The 20510-nt window shown below is 31.3% G+C and overlaps 1 protein-coding gene across 2 annotated transcripts in view; it reads left to right on the top strand.

The window, feature by feature from the left end:
• The window catches only part of LOC115874628 (insulin-like receptor), a 327686-nt gene that overhangs the window by 225042 nt on the left and 82134 nt on the right, over window positions 1-20510 (top strand). For both annotated transcript variants that reach the window (XM_030889842.1, XM_030889841.1), the window contains exons 2-3: window positions 6654-6822; window positions 11484-11637. In XM_030889842.1, coding sequence (XP_030745702.1) covers window positions 6654-6822; window positions 11484-11637 — 323 coding nt within the window. The remainder of the gene's footprint in view (window positions 1-6653; window positions 6823-11483; window positions 11638-20510) is intronic.

Genomic DNA, 20510 nt, shown 5'->3' with positions numbered 1-20510 from the left:
CAATAAGATGATCGTTACAATTGAACCAATTGCTGATAGTCCAACAGTATACCAGTATGAATGTTGCACAATAAATGGTTTCTTCAATTCTATGTCTAAAAGATCGTCCATCTGTTTAAGCTTGTGATTAGCGAAGTTCAGTTCATCCAATTTTAAATTTGTTCTCTTCACTGGCTCGAGATTTGATGGGGTTAAGTTAAGTTCTTGAATTCTTATAACTTGAGGATGCTTGCATATGAATTCGTTTTCGGTGGTTTTCGTACAACTTGATAGATCCCACATCGCTACGTAATATATCTTACTAGTTTGATTACTGAATTGATTAAAGAATTTTGTATTTATATTTAAAAATTGTTAATTTAAGTTAAAGCTTGTGAATACTAGCTTTAAAATTTTGAATAGTATTTGAAATAATTCTTATTTGTTGTTTCATAGTAAGTTGAGTTTCATGATTAACGGTTAATAGTTATTTTATGGCTTGATCATAAAATTTTGGATCAGGTATACAAACCATCCATTAAAAGCGTAGGAAGCGCCATTAAAAATTCCTCTTTTCAAATTATTATATCAAAAATTATTATCGAGACCTGTATCTTCATTACTTATGATATAATTTAAAAGATCTTTAATATGCGTGAGAGGGCGAATTTAGTTTATCATTATAATAAGATAAATTTAGGTGTGTGAAAAGAATGATTTCAGAACCGGATATTTTGTGTTTCCCAATTTATGGTAATATATTCCTGCTTGTCCAGGTAGATAAGTTATATGATAATTAGAAGTGTTAGAGGGTAATGGAAAAAGTACAATAAGGTATAAAAATAAGGCGAACATTTTAATCTGAAACAAAGGGTTTTATCATGTTAGTATGATAAATAATATGTTTTTTCCCAATTTGAATTTGAACATTTTTTTCATTAAGTACTTTTGTTATTCTAAACGGGCCTTTAAAATTAGGGGATAATTTTTTGCTTAAGCCTGGAGAAACTTGTTTATTTAATATATATACTAGGTCATTAGGTTTATAAATAGTCGTTTTAATTTTTTGATCCTAATATTCTTTTGATTTATTTATATTCTCTTTAGCTTGAGTTATAAATCTATTTCTATTCTCGGTAATGGGTAATGGACCAACTATATCAATCGCTAATTTTTCGAAAGCCTTTTGGCTGGTGGATGTAGTTTCCATAGGGACCTTATTTGGTTTATAATTAATTTTATTTATTTGACACGAAGGACAGCGTTTAATATATTTTTTAATATCTTTCTTCATATTGTTCCATTTATAATTTTCCTTAATTCTCTTATAAGTTCTAGTATAGCCAGAGTGTCCGGCTAATTTAGAATCGTGATTTTCTTTTACTATTTGTTCAATCTCTTCCCTAGTCTCAGGTTTATACTTTTCTCTATTAATGACATGTACGTTAATATTGGTATCTTTAAATAAAGAATGAATTATTTTGTAGTACATAGATTTTTTTAAATGTGTACAATAAAGTGAAATGTCAGGTAAATTTATTGTTTTCATATCATCTTTTATTAACTGAGTTCTTAAGTTACGTAGAGAATAAAATACATCCTTATAGCTTAATTTATCAATATGAAAATGTTTTGTAATCATTAAATAGCATAATTTATTATGATTTTTTAATTTGTAAATTGAATGTAAATTAGGGGAAATTATCTGATTAATATTGCTGTGGAAATTATATTTAATGTGTTGCGAAAATGGATTATTTTCGTCCAGATCTGAAGAAAAATAAATAGCAGCAGGTAAATTATCGAATAAATTTGAATTTTTAATATCAAGTTTCGGGGTAATTTCCGAGGTTTGATAATGATATTTAATAAAATTTTGATAATTGTCGTCTTTTGATATTATATTAATGTTGATATTTCGTGATAGAGCATCTACATTAGAATTTATTCTGCCTTGTTTATGGACAATCTGAAAGTTTTGTTGTCCAGATACATTTGTTTTTTTTCGAATATCTATAAGTTTGAACGGATATTGGTTTTTGATTAGTTAAATTAATTTCGTGTTTCATAGTTCGCGTACAAGTTAATTTATCGCCAGGTAGGTGAAAAATATCATTATATTCCGTACATAAATTTAAAATCTGTTCTTTTTCCTCGATATTTAAATGTTCTAGTCTACGGTTTTGATTTAATAATTTATTTCTGCTAAATAAATCTGATGAATTAGTAAAGATGTTAAAAGTTTTAGCATTATTAATATTCATTTTTAGATGTAGCGGAAAAGGTAGCGAGTCAAGAAAAAATAAATGCTTTTTTAAATCAATTTGCGCGTTTTGTGATTTAATAAAGTCGTATCCGATCAGACCGTCATAAGGGACGTTTGTTTTCTGATTAAGAATATGGAACTTTATTTTCAATGTATGATTCCTAATATTAAATGGAATTATAGTACTACCCGCCGTTAATACAGGAGAATCTGTACTTAAACCGTGTAAGGTTAATTTCTCGCTTAGAAAATATTTAGTAATTTCAGGATTTAACTTATCTAATTTGATTAAAGATACACTAGCACCTGTATCTAATAAAAATCGAAATATTTTATCTTTATTATTAGAAAAATCAGACCTAAGTTCTAAAAATAAAGAGTTATTATCGTCACTAAGAATTTTTGAATTTGATTGAGTATCTGTGAATGAACGAATATTTGATACTTCATTAGGTATTTCATTAGGTATATTCTGATTCGATACCCTTTGAAAATTTTTATTTTGTATTTCATTAGAATTTGGGTTTTGATTCGATACTCTGTGAGAATTTTTATATTGTAATTTTCTACATTCGTCTATTGTATGTCCGTACTTTTTACAATATTTGCATTGTTTAATATTATTATGTTGACTATTTGAAGAAGGTTGATTAAATGTATGATTAAAATTATGATTATTGGAATTATTAGAATTGTGTTTGTTAAAATAAACTCGGTAATTTTCATTAGATTGCGGATGATTTTTGCGACAATTATTTGTGGAATGCGAATTGTTACGACATATCTTACAGTATTGGTTGCTTTTATTAGTTTTTAATATATTTAAAATTCTTTCTTCACAGAGAGCCGCATTATGAGCCTCCTTAATGCAATTAAATCCTTTATATCTTAACATTTGTGAAATTTCTGGTTTAGAGTGGTAAATGAATCTGTTTAAAGTTAATTCGCGTATTGTTTGAGTTTTACCCAGTAATTCGGCATCGTTTCGACAACTCTGCTGAGCAGAAGAAATCGTACGATGGTATAAAACTTCTAAACGTTGAAAGAAATCATCTACGGATTCATTAGAATTCTGTCTACAGTTATTTAGTTCTTCTATTAATTGGACATAATGTTTTCGCTCTTTATATAAATCTTTTAACTTTTGTCGTAAAATTTCCCAAGATTCAAAGCTTTGTGATGTTAGTTGCTCTTTTGCTGTACCTGATATTCTTGATAATATAAAATATAATAGAGGTAATTTTTGATTTTCACTTGCTAACTCATTAGCACTATTACAATTTGCTAAAAATTGACCTAATTCGTTTCTATTACCGCTAAATCCGAAAGGAATCAACCTACATATGAAATCTAACGATAGTGAATCGATATTTGAATTGGTATTCATGATGAATTTTGTTAATAAATTTAGTTAAAAAATGATTAATAAAATTTAGTAAAGTACTTTTTAACGGAGTTAAAAAAAATACTAGTAAGTTATATAAAACGTTCGATACAAAATCTAAACAAGATATACAAATTCCACTTACCAACGGTATTCTCCTGGACCAGTTTCCTGTTTTTCCTCCTTGAGAGTCCTTTTGTCCCGTACTATCCCGTCTTGTCCGCAGCGCCAATTTTTGTTGTGGTCCTCTTCAGAAGGGCCAACTTGTTGAGGGTCTTTTCGGGTGTGGAATTAATGTACACTGTTGTTTTTTAATATAACTTAACTTTAATTATGATAAACTAATTACAATAGTTACCCTGAGGGAAACTGTGAAAAATAATAACGTGTTGAAGAGTAAAAAGAGAGTTGAAGAGCAAAAGCAAAAGAGTGTTGAGCAAAAGAAGGTTTCAGCAAAAGAGTGTGAGGGCCTGTCTTGCAGTTCCTTAAATAATATCTAAGCTACAGAAATGCCAGAGGCGTACAGTACAATTTATATATCCTTAATCTAATATTCAGAGCAGTGGACGACACTGCCCTAAACTTACATTGTTCAGATAGACAGACGTCTGCGAAAGCTATATAAATTTATGATCAAAATTCCCAACAGTAATAGTTAAAGTTATCAATTAGAATTATATTGTAGGGTCGTTTATGACCTCAAAGGTATGAAGGTTTTTATTAGAGATGGGACATTCCTAAACTAATATTACAAATTTGATTAAAATGAGGACGGGATTATAACACTACTGTCAGCTAGTTCAGCTACTGTCTAGGTAGAATATACCTAGAGTACCTACACCTACCTATGATGTAGGTAGATTAAAGCTTATTTTGACGTTACCTCTCACTTCGGTGTCACAAGCTGAATTTTTCAGGGATGGAAGTACAGTACATGATATGGGGACCCATATTCCGAAAGTAGTACAAAATTAGACCGGGTAAAAGGGCACTATCATCAAAATCGATATATTAATACCACCTATAGAGAAAACAAATACTTATTTTTTGATCCAGTACACAATAAAGTCCTCGTAGGGAGTAATTTTTATAATTATTTACGAAAAACATTTCCATTAGCGCTTATAACCAAAAAAAAACTTTAAACATGAATAATCATTTCAATCATGCGAAAATTTGGTTTTAAAAATAGATTTTTTAATATAACTTTCATTTAACGAAAAACGAAGGCGTAAATGAAAAAAGAAACAATTTAAAAGTTACGCTTATGTCTTGACAAGGTATCAAAGCAAACCCATATTTTTTGCTTTTAAACTAATAAAGATATATCAATAAACAATTAGCGATGTAATGGTTTTTGCGCGCGCTGACCGACTGCCGCCGCTGCGCCGAGATTTCCTATACCCTTGTATATATGACGTCATGGTGTGGCAAATGTAGCATTTTAATTCGATTTGGGCGCCCTTATATAGGATAACAGAAACATTTTTCAATGTTAAAATTAAATTACTTATTTTTGCACATCACTTATATTGTACAAATGATTAAATATTGTAAAACCCAAACCCAATCAAAGAAAACTAAAAAGAAAAGAATAATGAGATGCGTGAACAATTATAGTAAGTCGATGCAATCCACACTTAGTATAGAAGAAAGTATTGCAGCAATAATTAATGGGCCCCACGTTTTTATTTTAGTCTAATATGCCTAAAAGCTATTCTGCCTAGTACTAAAATATTTCTGAACTAGAAGTTCAAAATACCTAATTGTTATTATTATTTTCTAGTTTTCAGTGCACATAAGATAAAACCGTTTAACTTAAAAGTTTTTTTACCGATTTTTATTTTCTAGTTTTTGGTATTTAACGGAAATGCCTACCGAATATTCCTCATTCTATTTAATTCATTTAGTGCATCATTATTACATGGTTTTTTACCTGATAATTTATTACAATCTAATTCCTCAATACATAGCCCTTCCAGCGACTTGATTCGACTTAGAGCCACGTATGCTTGCTCTTCCTCAAACAATTTTGAGCCCAAATACACTACTGCATGGTCGACTGTGCTGCCCTGCATTTTATGGACGGTGGATGCCCATGACAAAATTAAGGGTAACATCCTTCTTTCAGCCGTACCGTAATTGAATTTTGCTGGAAACTGTATGGCTTTCGGGTATATAACGTGTATGCCGACGCTTGCGACATTACATTTTTAGCCACCCTAATGCCATACAGTCCTCAGCACGTTTTAACCTATTACCTTAACTTAGGTGGTAAAGCTACCGCTAACTACGTAGGTACATCTACTTACCTATTTTTTTATCTGTCCTTCTAACGTCACACAATCTTGGACACAACTGTTCTGGACACGACTACTCATGCCCTCACCTAATACGCCATTTTGTAACGACGTCCATCTTGGATTTTAAATTTTGTCATAATCACAGTATTGTACTAGTGTAGCCCTCTCATTTGATACCCATATTGAGGGGATTGTTGAAAAATATGAAATCCGCCATTTTGTATCGGCGGCCATCTTAGATTTACAATGTTATTGATATTACTATATTGTATTGTCATCGGAACTAAAGGTGTGTACCAAATTTCAGATCAATCTGACAACAGGAAGGTACTTAAATTTCAATTTCTAATTTTGACCCAAATAAACAAACAAATAAATAAATACCGTACGGGTCGAGCTAAATAAAACCGTTTAATAAAACGTGTTCTATTTAAAACAAGCAAAATAAAAAACCTTCAGAGACTGTTTTTCATGCGCCACCCTGTATATAAGTACTGATGTGGTATAATACTTCAACTTTAAACATAATGTCAGTCCAAGAATATATTATATGGCATTAAACTACAGTTATTATAACGTAGTAGTGATAGTAGACTGTCATTTCACAGTTAAGACCTAAATCTCTTAAATTAATAACACAGAAATGTTGAATTGACGTTACCTACTTACTTTTAAGTTTGAAGAATGCAGTAAATTAATTTTTCATATTTTCTTGTTGCAGATTGGCACGGATAAACTGTTCTATATTGCCAGAGGAGGTGTCAAAATCGATAAGGCTCCACAACTATGCTACGCCGACACTATCCAATGGCGTCATATTGGAAACAACACCCATCTGGATATAAGAGATACCAAAGATGATTGTCCAGCCTGTCCGGAGAAATGCAATGGTGAGAACTATATCTACATTGATCTACAGGGTGTCCCAGGCTGAGCGTGCATTAGAAGTTTCTAGAGAACATAAAGAAATTTTAAAACATTTTCCGATGCACGTCATCAACTTTGAGTGACAAGCGATGGCGACAGCGCTGCCAGATTGTGATGGATTTATGAGATGAATCTTAATTTAAGAGTGACAAACAATATATATTTAGTATATAATTTTTATATAATTTTTTTAAGGCAGCAGCTACCCGCTACAAATTGAAATAAGTAGAAATAACTTTAAAGTGGTATAATGTCGTGGTAAACTTTAAAGTGGTATAATGTAAGTGGTAATATAGTGTGTAATGTAACCAATCAATCTTACTTCTCTAACTGCATTCAAGGGTAATAAAGGACCTTTATTGTCACGTTCGCGCTCAAAATATTTTATCAGGGAAGCTACAAGCGCTTTGTTTCGACTGTTTAAAAGCTTCGGCATATTTTCAATCCACAATTTCAAAAAATGCAGTAAAAAATCGTGAAAATTTAGTTCTTAAAAGAACTCTTTGTGCTTAGAAGTACAATTTAAGAAGAAAAACTATGAAAAACGACAAAAAACGAGAATTACTCCCAAAAATTCAACAACACGATATTACACAAAATAATGACACTAGGATAATTGTCAAATAATACACGACAACATTGCTGAACATGGCGCAAAGGCTATAATAAAAATTGGTTTTAAACTAATTTTTGCAGCTTTAATCTAAATAAAATATCTGTTACAATCATTTGCTCTATAAAGTATAATGAAGAGCTGCTTGGTATTTTAATAATTTAGTCAACAAATTTAAACATTTTTGCTAAAATTTAATTTACTCAGGTTTATAGGCTTACTGTCAATTTCGATGTGATTGATGACGTGCATCGGAAAATGTTTTAAAATTTCTGTATCTAGATCGGAGATTTTTTGCACATCATTGTTTTACAACGAGATCTATGGATTAAAAATATTTTCAATTTGGCGGCACTTCCGGAAATACCGGAAGTTGACAGCAACTTTCTTATTTTAAATGGGTGGCCCCATTTTTTATTGCCTACTTAAATTCTCCCTAAAATTCTATGAATATTGATGTTAAACACTCTATATCTAACATTAACCGTTTTTGAGAAAAAAATTATTTAAAATTTTTGGACAAAAAAACTACCTGTCAAAAAAATTTGTATAGCCTAAAAGTCAAATTTAGCGATTACCACAGCCACTGTGACATAATGAGAATACATGTGGCTATCTATTTCAAAAATTTAATTATGCAAATGTCATATAATAGTAGCTGTCAAGGAATGGAATTGAGTGATTAAAAAATTATCATAAATCATTTTTTTCAATGGAAACCCACTTTTTTATTTCACTAAAGAAACGATTTTTCATTTCGTTACTTCTATGCATGTTTCTATACCTAAAATAAATCGTTTTTAAGTTATTTAAGATTAAGTTTGAAACCGTATATTTTTATTGATTTTATCTAGCTTCTTTGACATTAAGTGTCAAACGGTCAAACAATTTATTTCCATCTGTCAGAAAACAATTATTTGAATTTCCTATAGTATAAATACTGCCTGCCTTAAGTGTTTAAAAAGTGTATTTATAAAAATATATCTCGTATTTTCGCTCTTTAGTGATATCTAATAGTTGATATTATTAATAATATTCCGCATGATCGAAAAAAAAAACGGCGCAAAGTTGGCTCGAAAATGATGCTGTTTTTTGAACAAAGTCTCACAATATGACATGGCAAGATCTATTATTTTACCTCACTTGACGTTTAAAGTCATAGGCTACAGGTCAAAATCAAGAAAAATATACGCTTTAAAACTAAATCTTAAATAACTCAAAAACGATTTATTTTAGGTATAGGAACATGTATGGTTAAAAAGTAACGAATTGACAAGCCTTTTCACCAGAGAAATAAAAAAAGTGGGTTTCCATTTGGAAAAATGATTTATGATAATTTTTTAATCGCTCAATTCTATGACAGCTGCGGCTATTATTATATGACATTCGAAAAATTTAATTTTGAAATAGATAGCCACATGTTTTCTATTTATGGCACAGTAGCTGCGGTAATCACTAAATGTGACGTTTAGGCTATACACATATTTTTGGCAGGCAGTTTTTATCGTTCAAAATTTTAAATATTTTTTTTCTCAAAAACGGTTAATGTTAGATATAGAGTGTTTAATATCAAAATTCATCAAATTTCACAGAGAATTTAAGTACATAACAAAAAATGGACACCCATTTAAAATAAGAAAGTTGCTGTCAACTTCTGGTATTTCCGGAAGTGCCGCCATATTGAAAATATTTTTAATCGATAGATCTCGTTGTGAAACTATGATGTGAATCTCCGTGCTAGATGTTGTAATTCTCTAGAAACTTCTAATGCACGCTCATCTTGGGACGCCCTGTATATACTAATGACATTTTCAAAAAATGAAAGACTTTTTTAAATAAAAACGTATTACACTATTTTGAAAGGATGCGACGCATCACCATCACCCGCATCGCCGCTGTAAGTAAACATTTCACATTGTTTGCTTTCATTTCACATTGGCACTGTATCGTTGTAATTATGACCGGATATAATTAAACTGTTAATTACCAATTTATTATCCAATACGCACCAAATATACTATAATCGATTTGAACTAAGCAAATAATTAATACTTTATTGTAGTTTTTAGTTTTGAATCATTTGTAAAAAATCAGTCGTCTGTTGAGTTATACAAATAATTATAAAAAAATTTATATAGGGGTAGGGGTAGTTTTCACCATTCTCGTGCTCTTTATTGATTTTTTTGAAAGTCCAATGTAAAAGCACTTAGCAAAATATAGACACCCAAAATCTCATTAAAATCGGAATAACGGTTCTTGAAATATCTGAAAAAATGTGTTTATTTTTTTAAAGTTTGATGCCCTCTAACGGATAAAGGCAGCACATTTTTTGTGTAGAGGTAAATTGTGTCCAATGAACTTATTTTGATTCCAAAAATACGTAGTAGTTCTATGTCCACGGAATTTTGGAACACCTTGTATAAACTCCCCTATAAGAAAATATCCGCTGAGTTGTCGCAAACATCACAAATAACATTGCAACTGTCAGTTACATAAAATAAAAACACTAAGACAAGCAGAACTACTGTAATATGTTTCGCAATGCAACACATTAGGGACCCTACATCGCTGTCAAAGATCTCATTATTCTCTGACTTGCCTTTGATGTAAAATTAACAAAGGAAGAGTAACGCAGAAAGTGTTTAATTAGCACCAAAATAGAGTATTTTTAACAAATATGCAAAGCTGCCACCCACTACAGCAGACAAATTAATTTTCAGTACATTATCTCGTCAAATATTAATTGTTTTCGGTCACTTGCTGTTCCACCGGAAATAACTACTCTTGATTTTTAAATGACATCTCCGGTATTTTTTTTCTTTATTGGATAGAAAATGACACTCTGAATAGAATGACATATCATATGTCAACTTTTGACATTTTCGCATATGATTTATTGAAATTGTAAGTTGCGGTTTATAACGACAATTTGACTCGAAATACCAAGTGTGTGGTACCAAATTATTGGTATTAAATTATTATTTTTTACACTATCTACTGTTTTAAAGGTCAATTTTTTTACATATGGTAATCGCAAAACACGTGATCAACTTTGAGTGACAAGCGATGGCGACAGCACTGCCAGATTGTGATGGATTTATTAGATTAGTCTTAATTTAAAATTGACAAACAACATATTTATTATATTATTTTTTAAAGAGTTTTACGTTTAATTTTTAATTTAATAACTAATATTTTAGAGATTAATTGATTTATTTGTTTAATGGCTTATTTTACTTATTACATATTGGCAAAAACTAGTCCATTATGAAGATTATTATAAGCGTTATTATGGGTTACTTATTTATTGATGTTCATCTTACAACGCCATAAGTGGTAATAACAAGTAAGAGGGTGCTATTAATGCACCACTAATAATCACAGAATTTAATAAAAACTAACTTTGAAAGTGGTATAATGTGCTTATCAATTAAACTTCCTTTTTTGGATGCAGTCAAGGGTAATAAAGAACCTTTATTGTCAGGTTCTCGTTCAAAATATTTTTTAAAAAACAGGGGAGCTACAAGCTCTTTGCTTTGATGGTTTAAATGCTTCGGCATATTTTCAACACAAAATTTCAAGAAATACAATAGAAGAGACAAAAACTCGAAAAAACTTAAAAGAACTGTTTGTGCTTAAAATTGCAATTAAAAAAAAAGACTATGAAAATAGGCAAAAAAAACGAAAATTACTCACAAAAATTCAACAACAACACGATATTATACCAAATAATGACTTGACACTAGGATAATTGTCAAATAATAAAGGACATGTCTCTCTATCTTTAATGTATGAATAAAAAAATGATTTGGCTCTTTAGCCTTTATTTAATTCCATATATGTTAACTTTAATTTTAGAAATGTTATTATTTATACTTCCAATATACAGGGTGTTCTAGTAAAAAAAGAAGAAGTTCTAGAAACTTCTAATACACGCTCAGCCTGGGACACCCTGTATACCTTAAAAATTTTAAAAGAAAAATAAAAGATTCAGGCAACTTTGTTTTACAGGATCATGCTGGAACCAAAACAGCTGTCAAATATTCACCGACCAATGCCATCAGGAATGTTTAGGGTGCACTGAAAACAATTCCACCACCCACTGCGAAGTTTGCAAGAACTACAACGACAACGGGACCTGTGTTGCAAAATGTCCTTCGGACAAGTAAGTTTTATAGTTTTCATGAATAAAAGCAATAACTTTACCATGTGGGTGGTTTCTGTTCTTTATTTAACTATTACTTTTACTTTTTGTATTACTATTACTATTTTTAATACTTTATTTAACTATTAGATTTTCGATTATGACTTTCAGTTTTAAAACCAAACTTATTTCACGCCGTTCCCCTATTCTGTTTTATAGTACCTACATACAGGGTGTTTCGAAAAATAGGTGCCATTTTTCGTGGGAAGAATCCTCACGTGAAAATAAGAGGTTTGTTCCAACCCGCCGCAGAACCGTCACCGAACGATCACGCTCGTGCGCAGTAATACAAATGTGTTCCAACCGAGATTTGACGGTTATCGCTCGATCCTATTTGCGTACCAACCTACGTTGGGATCGTTTACTGACGATTTCAGAACGACAATTTCGATACATAGTCCAAATTGAGAACTGTTTGGGTTGATTTGCGCATTAAAGCATATTGGCAGGGATCATCGATTTTTAACAGATGATTCTGGTCCGGCGTCCGACTGATGCTTCTGTCTTGGTTATTTTTTACGAATTCGAATACGTGTACATTATATTTTGCTTGTGAGTTTGTGTGGAGTATATCGTTCGGAAATTTTAATTAATTTTTTATTTATAAAATAATGTTCTAAGATTCTACCACTGCAATGAAATAACAGGAAAATACGCATAACAAGATCATAAAAGAGAGGATATAGGTAAGTGAGTTAGTGAGTATACAGTTGAAACAACACTTACCAATAATTACTGGATTCTGATTTCATTTGAAGAATAATAACTATTATTATTGCAAATTGCAAACAAAAATAATAGGGTTATGTTATGAAATTCTAAACAAAAACAAAAAACCGATCGATACCGCACGCTTGACACTTTTGACAGTCCCGAAAACAATCCACAAAGCATTCCAACGTTGATACTTTTTGCACCGTTACGAAACCAAGTCCGCGCATGCTAACATAGTGCAAGAAAACCGATTCGGGTACCATTTCGAAACGATCCCGGAATGCTGGTTGGAACAAACCTTAGGTTTATTTTTTATATCAACATACCTAGGTCCGATTCTGATTTGTTTCATACTTACAGAAAGTTAAAATCTTAACTTTTTTCGATTTATTATAATTTTCTTCCAATTGCTTATAGCGATTCGAATGAAATGTTTAGTGTAAAAGTTGCTATAAATGCGACATATTATACTGCTAAAAAGTTACTTGGGGGACTGTGCTGTAGGTAGCACTAAACATCAGTGATATAAATTTTAATAAAATCATGAGTGGCATACATCTTTGGTAGAAACTATATCCCAGTAATGCCCCATATGTACGTCCCTATATAGTGGATCTGTTGACACTTTTATAGCATTAAAATATTTAGCTCTTATAATAATGTTTACCCTCAAAATTTAATTCTAATCACAAAAATAACTTGGAAGAAAATTATAATAAATTTAAAAAAAATATTCCTGTAAACTCGCTGTAGCTACGAAACAAAGCAGAATCGGACCCATGTTGATATAAAAAATAAATCTTATTTTTATGTAAGAAATCTCCGCAGGAGAGATGGCACAGGTTTCTTGAAACGCCCTGTATATAACCTCAATACTCTCGTATGCAATGCTTATTGAACCGTAATGGGTCTCTAAAATGAAAATAACTCGATTTTACCGAGAAATTACATTATTTTATTGCATACGAAGTACGAAGAATAAAGGAACTCTACCGGGTGCGTCTCAAAAGTGGCTCACCGCTATAACTTTTTTATTTGGTCACTTCCTGTTTCACCGGAAATGACTACAACGTGTGATTTTTAAATGGAACCCTTGGTATATTTTTTTGGTACTGTTTTGGTATATTTCTACTTTATTTGATAGAAAATGACACTCTGAATAGAATGACAAATCCGAGGACAAATCATATATGTCAACTTTTGACATATTCGCTTAAGAAATAATCGTATTTTAAATTTTAGTCTAGAGTGCCATGGCTGTGTTAAAGACACCAATTTTTAATCAAGGAGCTTTGGAAAAATAGATTTGATGGTTTAATACTTTTCGTGTCTTGTCCTGACCGGTTAAAAAATGCCCAAATCTTATTTTTAATCATATCTCAATTTTTTCAAATGGAACAAAGGTGGCTCATTAGCATATTCGGAAAAAGCCTTTTTTTACGAATAATTTGGTACCACACACTTTGTATTTCGAGTCAAATTGTCATTATGAACCGCATGTTACAATTTCAAATAAACCATACGCGACAATGTCAAAAGTTTACATATGGTATGTCATTCTACTGTAACAGGGGGAAATTTTGAGGGTCCGTTTGATGAAGAAAAGTCAATACTTTATGTTCCTCGTGTATTTCTGGTGTAACTCTTTGCTATGATGGCTAGAAAATTATATAAATGATTTGCTGAGCCAACAACTTAAGTATATGAAGTTTTATTAGTTGTTTCTCGGCTATGGTCGGTTAAAACAAAAATATTTCGACGTTTCGCAATTAATTTAATGCTTCTTCAGGAATGGTACAGCTGGTTAGCAACATTCCTAAAGAAGCATTACATTAAATGCGAAACGTCGAAAGATTTTTGTTTTAATTAACCATAGCCACAACACTCAAAAAACAACTTATTTTATAAAGGCTAAAGAATAATTACATTCAATATTTAAATATTTATATGGATAGATCTTACCAATACCACCAAGTTAATTTATATACAAAATATTGTAATAAATAATAAATGTATATAATTTTTTAAACCACAGGCTGCCGTCGTCATTCGCAATAAATATTAAATGCATAAGTCAATTTACTTGAACCCGTAGATATTTTTTATCCGCATACCATATTTATTTAATAAAATGAGTAGCGGCGACATCTACAAGACATGTGGTTGAACACATTGAATGTTGGTAAGGTTTACTACATTTACACTAAAATACTCCCATGTAGTTCAACAATTTAACAGAAAATGATCAATAACATAATATAGTAAACGCCACGAATGTTTGGGAGTGATTCATCGCTTGATGAAGTTAGAATCGACACTCGCGCTATCATTTTTACATTAGAAACGTAAATTTTTACCGCAGACGTAGGTTTTAAAAGGCCCGGTCTAATCATCTGCCTGCACTCCTCCTACTTATTCTAAAATGTTAGCGTGATTGACAAAGACGATACTATATCGCGTTTCTTTGATTGGTTCGTTTTTGTGCGTCAGTCCATTGGTGTGCTTGCAGTGCGACCAATGCAATGGGGCATTCCATTTTATATTTATAACCAAATATATGTTTTGACAAGACTTTGACAGTTAAAACAACAGATTATATATTGATTATTATAATGACTTGAAACACCACGGCACTGGAATTAAGTTTTATGTGACTTTGAACAGATTAGTTCACATCTTTGAATAAGAAGACTAAGGAAGGAGCATAATGCTATCCATGTATTCATGCATGGTGGGCGAAAAAAGCTCTCTAAGGTGGGGATCCTTGACAGTTCTGTTTGACGATTCATTTGACACATTTGAATTTGATTTGAAATTTTGTGGATTTGTCAGTCTTTACGGAGCTTATTTTATGTTATTTATTATTTATCCTACTACTGATAGTTGTATAAAGGTAGTAAATCTAGATGGAAATTGTGGCAGAACTTAAATTAACAGTGACATTATCGCGATTTATCGAAAAAGATTCTAAAATAGTTGGTTGTGTAGCGTGCGGTAGATCTCGGCAAAAATTGAGTGAAATAATGGAACAACTTTTCGCTAGTAAGTGACTATACCTATAATATACATACGTGTAGTAAACCGATCATTTATGAAATTCACTTAAATTAACTAAATTATATATTTTCTTGCATTTTAGCTTTTATTTACAACTTGTCAAAGATTAGATGTCAAAGAATTTTGATACGTTAATTTGACTTACCTGCTTCAGTAGCGTATCGGATGTTTGTGTTAATAAATACTTATTATAACTTATCTATTTTTATTAGAATTATATTTTTATAACAATTTTAATAACTACCAACATTTATTCACAACGTAAAATAAAATAACAAATTATTGAGTCTACCCCACGTCTACCCTACATCATAGTTTTACATTTTTAAAAAAAAATTAGAACGGTACTGATAAACCGGAATTTAAGTCGGCCATATTTGAGGCCCATCGCGGTGTACCTAAGATTTTTGATATGCTCCTTCCTTAGTCTTCTTATTCAAAGGTTCGTTCACATGGTAGCGACCGATAGGTCAATCCCAAACATTCGTGGCCTTTACTATATATTTTGTTTCACTATTCAGAGTGTCATTTTCTATCGAATAAAGTGGAAATATACCGAGGGTGCCATTTAAAAATCAAAAGTTGTTATCATTTCCGGTGAAACAGGAAACGACCAAAAACAACTGAATACATCAATCAATCCTAATTTATGTCATATACTAACATACCAATTCTCGTTTTTTATCTGAAAACATAAAAAAGTTATAGGGGTGAGCCACTTTTGAGACGCACCCGGTATATCTTTGTAACTCGGCAAATCTTATTAAATTCTTAGTTACCAATTCTTCACAGTACTAAAAAATCTTGAGAAGATATTACTTTACTCTTTTTAAATTTTTGGCTTAACTTATTCCTCACGTAGCAAACTTCTGGGAATCGCCATCGATTTTCTTTCAAACGCTAGCGTGACGTCGTTTTATTTTTGTTCGTATGTCACCCTATTTCGTGATATTTTAAACCAAATGCTAGCTTCTTGAGACCAATATATTTTCAATAGATTGTCGTCATTATAAATTATATATAAATTTTTCCATAGACCAGTTAAAATTGCCTTATGTCTATCAAAAATAGTAGATAAAATAGTACTTTAACCGTAAGGGTATATTTGTGGTAGATTAAATGATACTTTAACAGCGAGGATAGGTTATAAACTTTATTTCTTCTCGCACATTTTTTTATTGCTTCCATTTTTGAAAATTTTTGTATCCATTTCATAAGTTATTCAGGATTTAAATGGAAGTAGTTTGGATATCAGCCCGAACATCTGTTGGTAATTTACTTATTTCGTTTTGAGCCATTTCTGGCTCCAATTCAATCAGCAATCGACACGAATTAAAAAATATTGACTCAAAACTGACAACCATAAAATAATAAATACAAGAAGAAGTGTCAAGTCAATGTTAAATTATGGAAACAGCGTGGCTGCCTGGGTAACTAATTTTCAGATATGGCGGCTGGGACATTTGACATGACATAGACATGACAATTTCAATTTTATGAAATTTATTTCCGTTTCCGGTTTTTAATGGCGTGCTGTTCAGGAGGTTTAAAATGAGGGTTAATATACTTTTACTCTTTCTAGTAGTAAATAATACAACAAAATTACTTCAAAAAATATTTATTTGGAATTAGAACAATGTAAATATGCAAATCAACACAATTAAAGAGCTATAAACCAATAAACTACTGTATCAGTATCAAATATTTAAATAATATCAGATATGAGGTGTTAAAGTGAATTAGTACAGTAACAGTGCATTGACTTATAGAAACTTGAAGATACATAAATGTTTTCTCAGCTTCAGGGGCATAAAACTAAATAACTGGAAGCAGGAAAGAGACAACAGGAACCCACAAACCTAATCAAAAAAAAAAAAATATGTAAAAAACATAAATATAGGTACATAAGAGTTTTGTGAATTAAATCAAACAGGAAACGAAAAATAAAATGAATAAAAAAAAAAAAAAAAAAAAAAAAAACAATTTTTGTATTTTAAAATAATCTACATACATAGATTTATAGCATTATTATGAAAATATAATAGGTACCTATGTGATATGTAATTACGCATTTCTGTTCATCTTGTAGAAAATTAATGTAGACTAATAATAGTTCAATAATCATAATTTACCTTGTATAACTTGCTTTCAATAGCTCAAAATCACCGATCAGTCTTTAAAGTAGAGATACGGAAAATCCTTGGCAAAGAATATCCTAAGATCCTTGGGTTTAAACCTTAAAAATATAAAACAGTTATAGATATATTAATTTATTTTATATATATATAATGTAATTATATACCTACTTCTTCACGCAAACGTCGATTTCATCATTTTCTCCATGTAATTAATATCATATATACTTTATTAAAGTGTTAACAAGGAACTTTATATCAAAAACATCTTTGTACTTATAAATTTCAGCCGAAATACCAGAAACAAACTTCCAATAAATCTAAATGTAAAAATTAAAATGGCGCCCGACCATGCCAGAGGCCTCGGGAGCTGACGCTGACACACAGACAAAGACAAAAGAACAGGACGCCGACGTGCATAAAATGTTCCGTAGCAGAAATTGACAGAAATCATAGAAATATTCAGATTTTTGTCTAAGACAGTCTAGAAGGCATTGCTTTCTGCCTGGGTAGAACAGCGCCACAACTGTTTCCAACTTTCCGGCGCATTGTCACCCCCGGCTGATTTTGGTCGATAAAATACCATTTTATCGTCTTGTATAAAAAAATAACTATTGTATAACTATACTACTATGGAAACTGTCGCAAACGTATCAACGACTTCAATTTATCTTTTTTTTTTTTGGTTGCACACGCGGTGCTTCTACTCTCTACTCGTCAGTCTGGGACACCCTGTATAGATATTTCCTATTGCTAGTTTTTATTCGTTTAATCAGTAAAATCCTTTCTACAATTAAGAAATCTACGATATTTTTATTTATACTTCTTCAACAAACATCCTCCGATATAAAATTTACGAGCATGCAATTTTATTTTCGTTCCCAACATAAAATTGATATACAAAATTTGAATACGCTGCCAGTCTTAAAGTGAAAACTGCAAAGTGCATAATGGATTTGCTGAACCGACAACTTAGTGGTAAACATGAGTATAAATCATGAAAATTTTACGATTAAACCTAACAATACTAACAAGCAACAATAAGAAATAAACATTTTCTTAAGTGAACAATCACTTGTTTATGAAAAATACAGTCATCTAACTGATGATTTTGTAAATAAGTTTCAGTAAATAGGCATGTTGTAAACAAATTATTTTCTCATTTACACAACTGCGAAGTTTCGAATAGCTATATTTTTTTACGGTTTCTAGTTATTCTCGTGTACAAAATATATTCACCCATGAACTTGTGCCATAGTATAAGGAAACTAGTAGCTTTACTCCTTGTCAAATCCTTTATTCTTTTTCTGCCACTTTATATGACCTTGTTCTCGCGTCCCGGGACCACTGACGTAGCTGTATAGTCTACTAGGCAAAGTATAGTCGTGGTACTCGCCATAGTTTCACAAAGATGTATTTAGGAAAATATGAGTGCACAATAAAATAAAATAAAAAAATTGATCATCGAGTGAAAATTTCCTTGAAAACAGAATATTTTCACATTTCGTGTAAGTAACAATTCTTCTATATCTGAAAATCTTCTGATGGGAAGAAATGCGGAAAAAATACATATTGACATATTTTTATATTATTGTTGCGGACCCGTGTGGACTCGACCTAACCTAACTATATGTCCCGCCCTCAGATGACCTTAACATCGCATTAAAGAATAGACACCGTAATGATTCATTCCTTCGAGAAGAATCGAGTCCCACTGGAATGGATTAGTACATACGAGAACATTCGAAAACCTTCTATATGCACCCAACGATCTATGGACTATTCTAGAGTTCTTTACCCGTCGGTATAAAAGCCGGCAGCCGTGGCCTACAGGGGGCAGTTATAACATATCGCAGTTGACGCGCCATTCAAAATAAATTTCTTAGTTATAAATCGTTTGTAACTAGTCTATAAGTCTTTTTATCGTTATTGTTTTTGTTAATTAGTGTTAAATAAATAGTGTTTAAATAATTAGACTTTCATCCACACGGAACCGACGAAAAACGTAACAATTGGTGTCAAGTGTGGCGTGTGTGATAGACTAGAAAAAATAAAAAGACTAACGATAGCTCCAAAAAAATTGAAAGACCTGAAAGTGTCGGAATTAAATGCATACTAGAAGAGAGGGAATGCGAGACAGATGGAAAGAAAAGCATTTTGCAAGCCAGACTGAGACGTTTTGATTGAGGAAGGTGAGGATCCTGACACATTTGCTTTGAGTTGGAAGATGACCTTGACTTGTCCTTACAAAAATTAGAAGACAGTTTGAATGACAAAATTACAGAAAATTCCCGGGAATTGCAAGACAATTTAAACGGCAATTTGAATAGTAAAATAATTAACTTAGAAGACAGTTTGAAAGATAAGATTATGGAAAATTCCCAGGATTTAATTAATATTTTAGAAGATAAGATCGCAGAAAATTCTAAAGACTGTCACGCGTCTTGGCCTTAGCTCGGCTCTTTTAAATTAAAAAAAGAAAAAAAAAAATTTAGAAAAGAAGTAAAAAAAATACGAAGAAGAAAAAAATATTATTAAGTTAGCGATTAAGAAAAAATAAATATTTATGGAATTTGCAGGGGTCTAGTCGTGAACAAATTTATGCCCTAGCTCAGAAAACTCGGAGAGTAGGGGCGGGTTAAGAGCGCCACTGACTTTAGACGGAAAAAAAGTCAGAAATCCCCCAAGGTGTATTTAGGCCTTACAAGTTCCACAAATACATAAATAAAAAAAGTAAATAAATAAACAAAAAAAAGGTCAAGATCTTAGAGAATTATGTAGACATAAGGCCAAAGGAAATATAAAAAAAAAATAATGCAAACTGATTAGTTTAAGTACCCTCTATTGAAATATAAAAGGTAAATATAGGGAAACAGTAACAGAAAATACCAAATAAAGCAATACGTAACTGAACGAAGTACAACAGAG

This window comes from Sitophilus oryzae, unplaced genomic scaffold (genome assembly GCF_002938485.1).
Source record: "Sitophilus oryzae breed Bouriz unplaced genomic scaffold, Soryzae_2.0 scaffold_1297_pilon_pilon, whole genome shotgun sequence".
Lineage (NCBI taxonomy): Eukaryota > Metazoa > Arthropoda > Insecta > Coleoptera > Curculionidae > Sitophilus > Sitophilus oryzae.
Note: the sequence above shows the minus strand (reverse complement) of the source record. Positions and strands in the feature narration are given on the sequence as shown.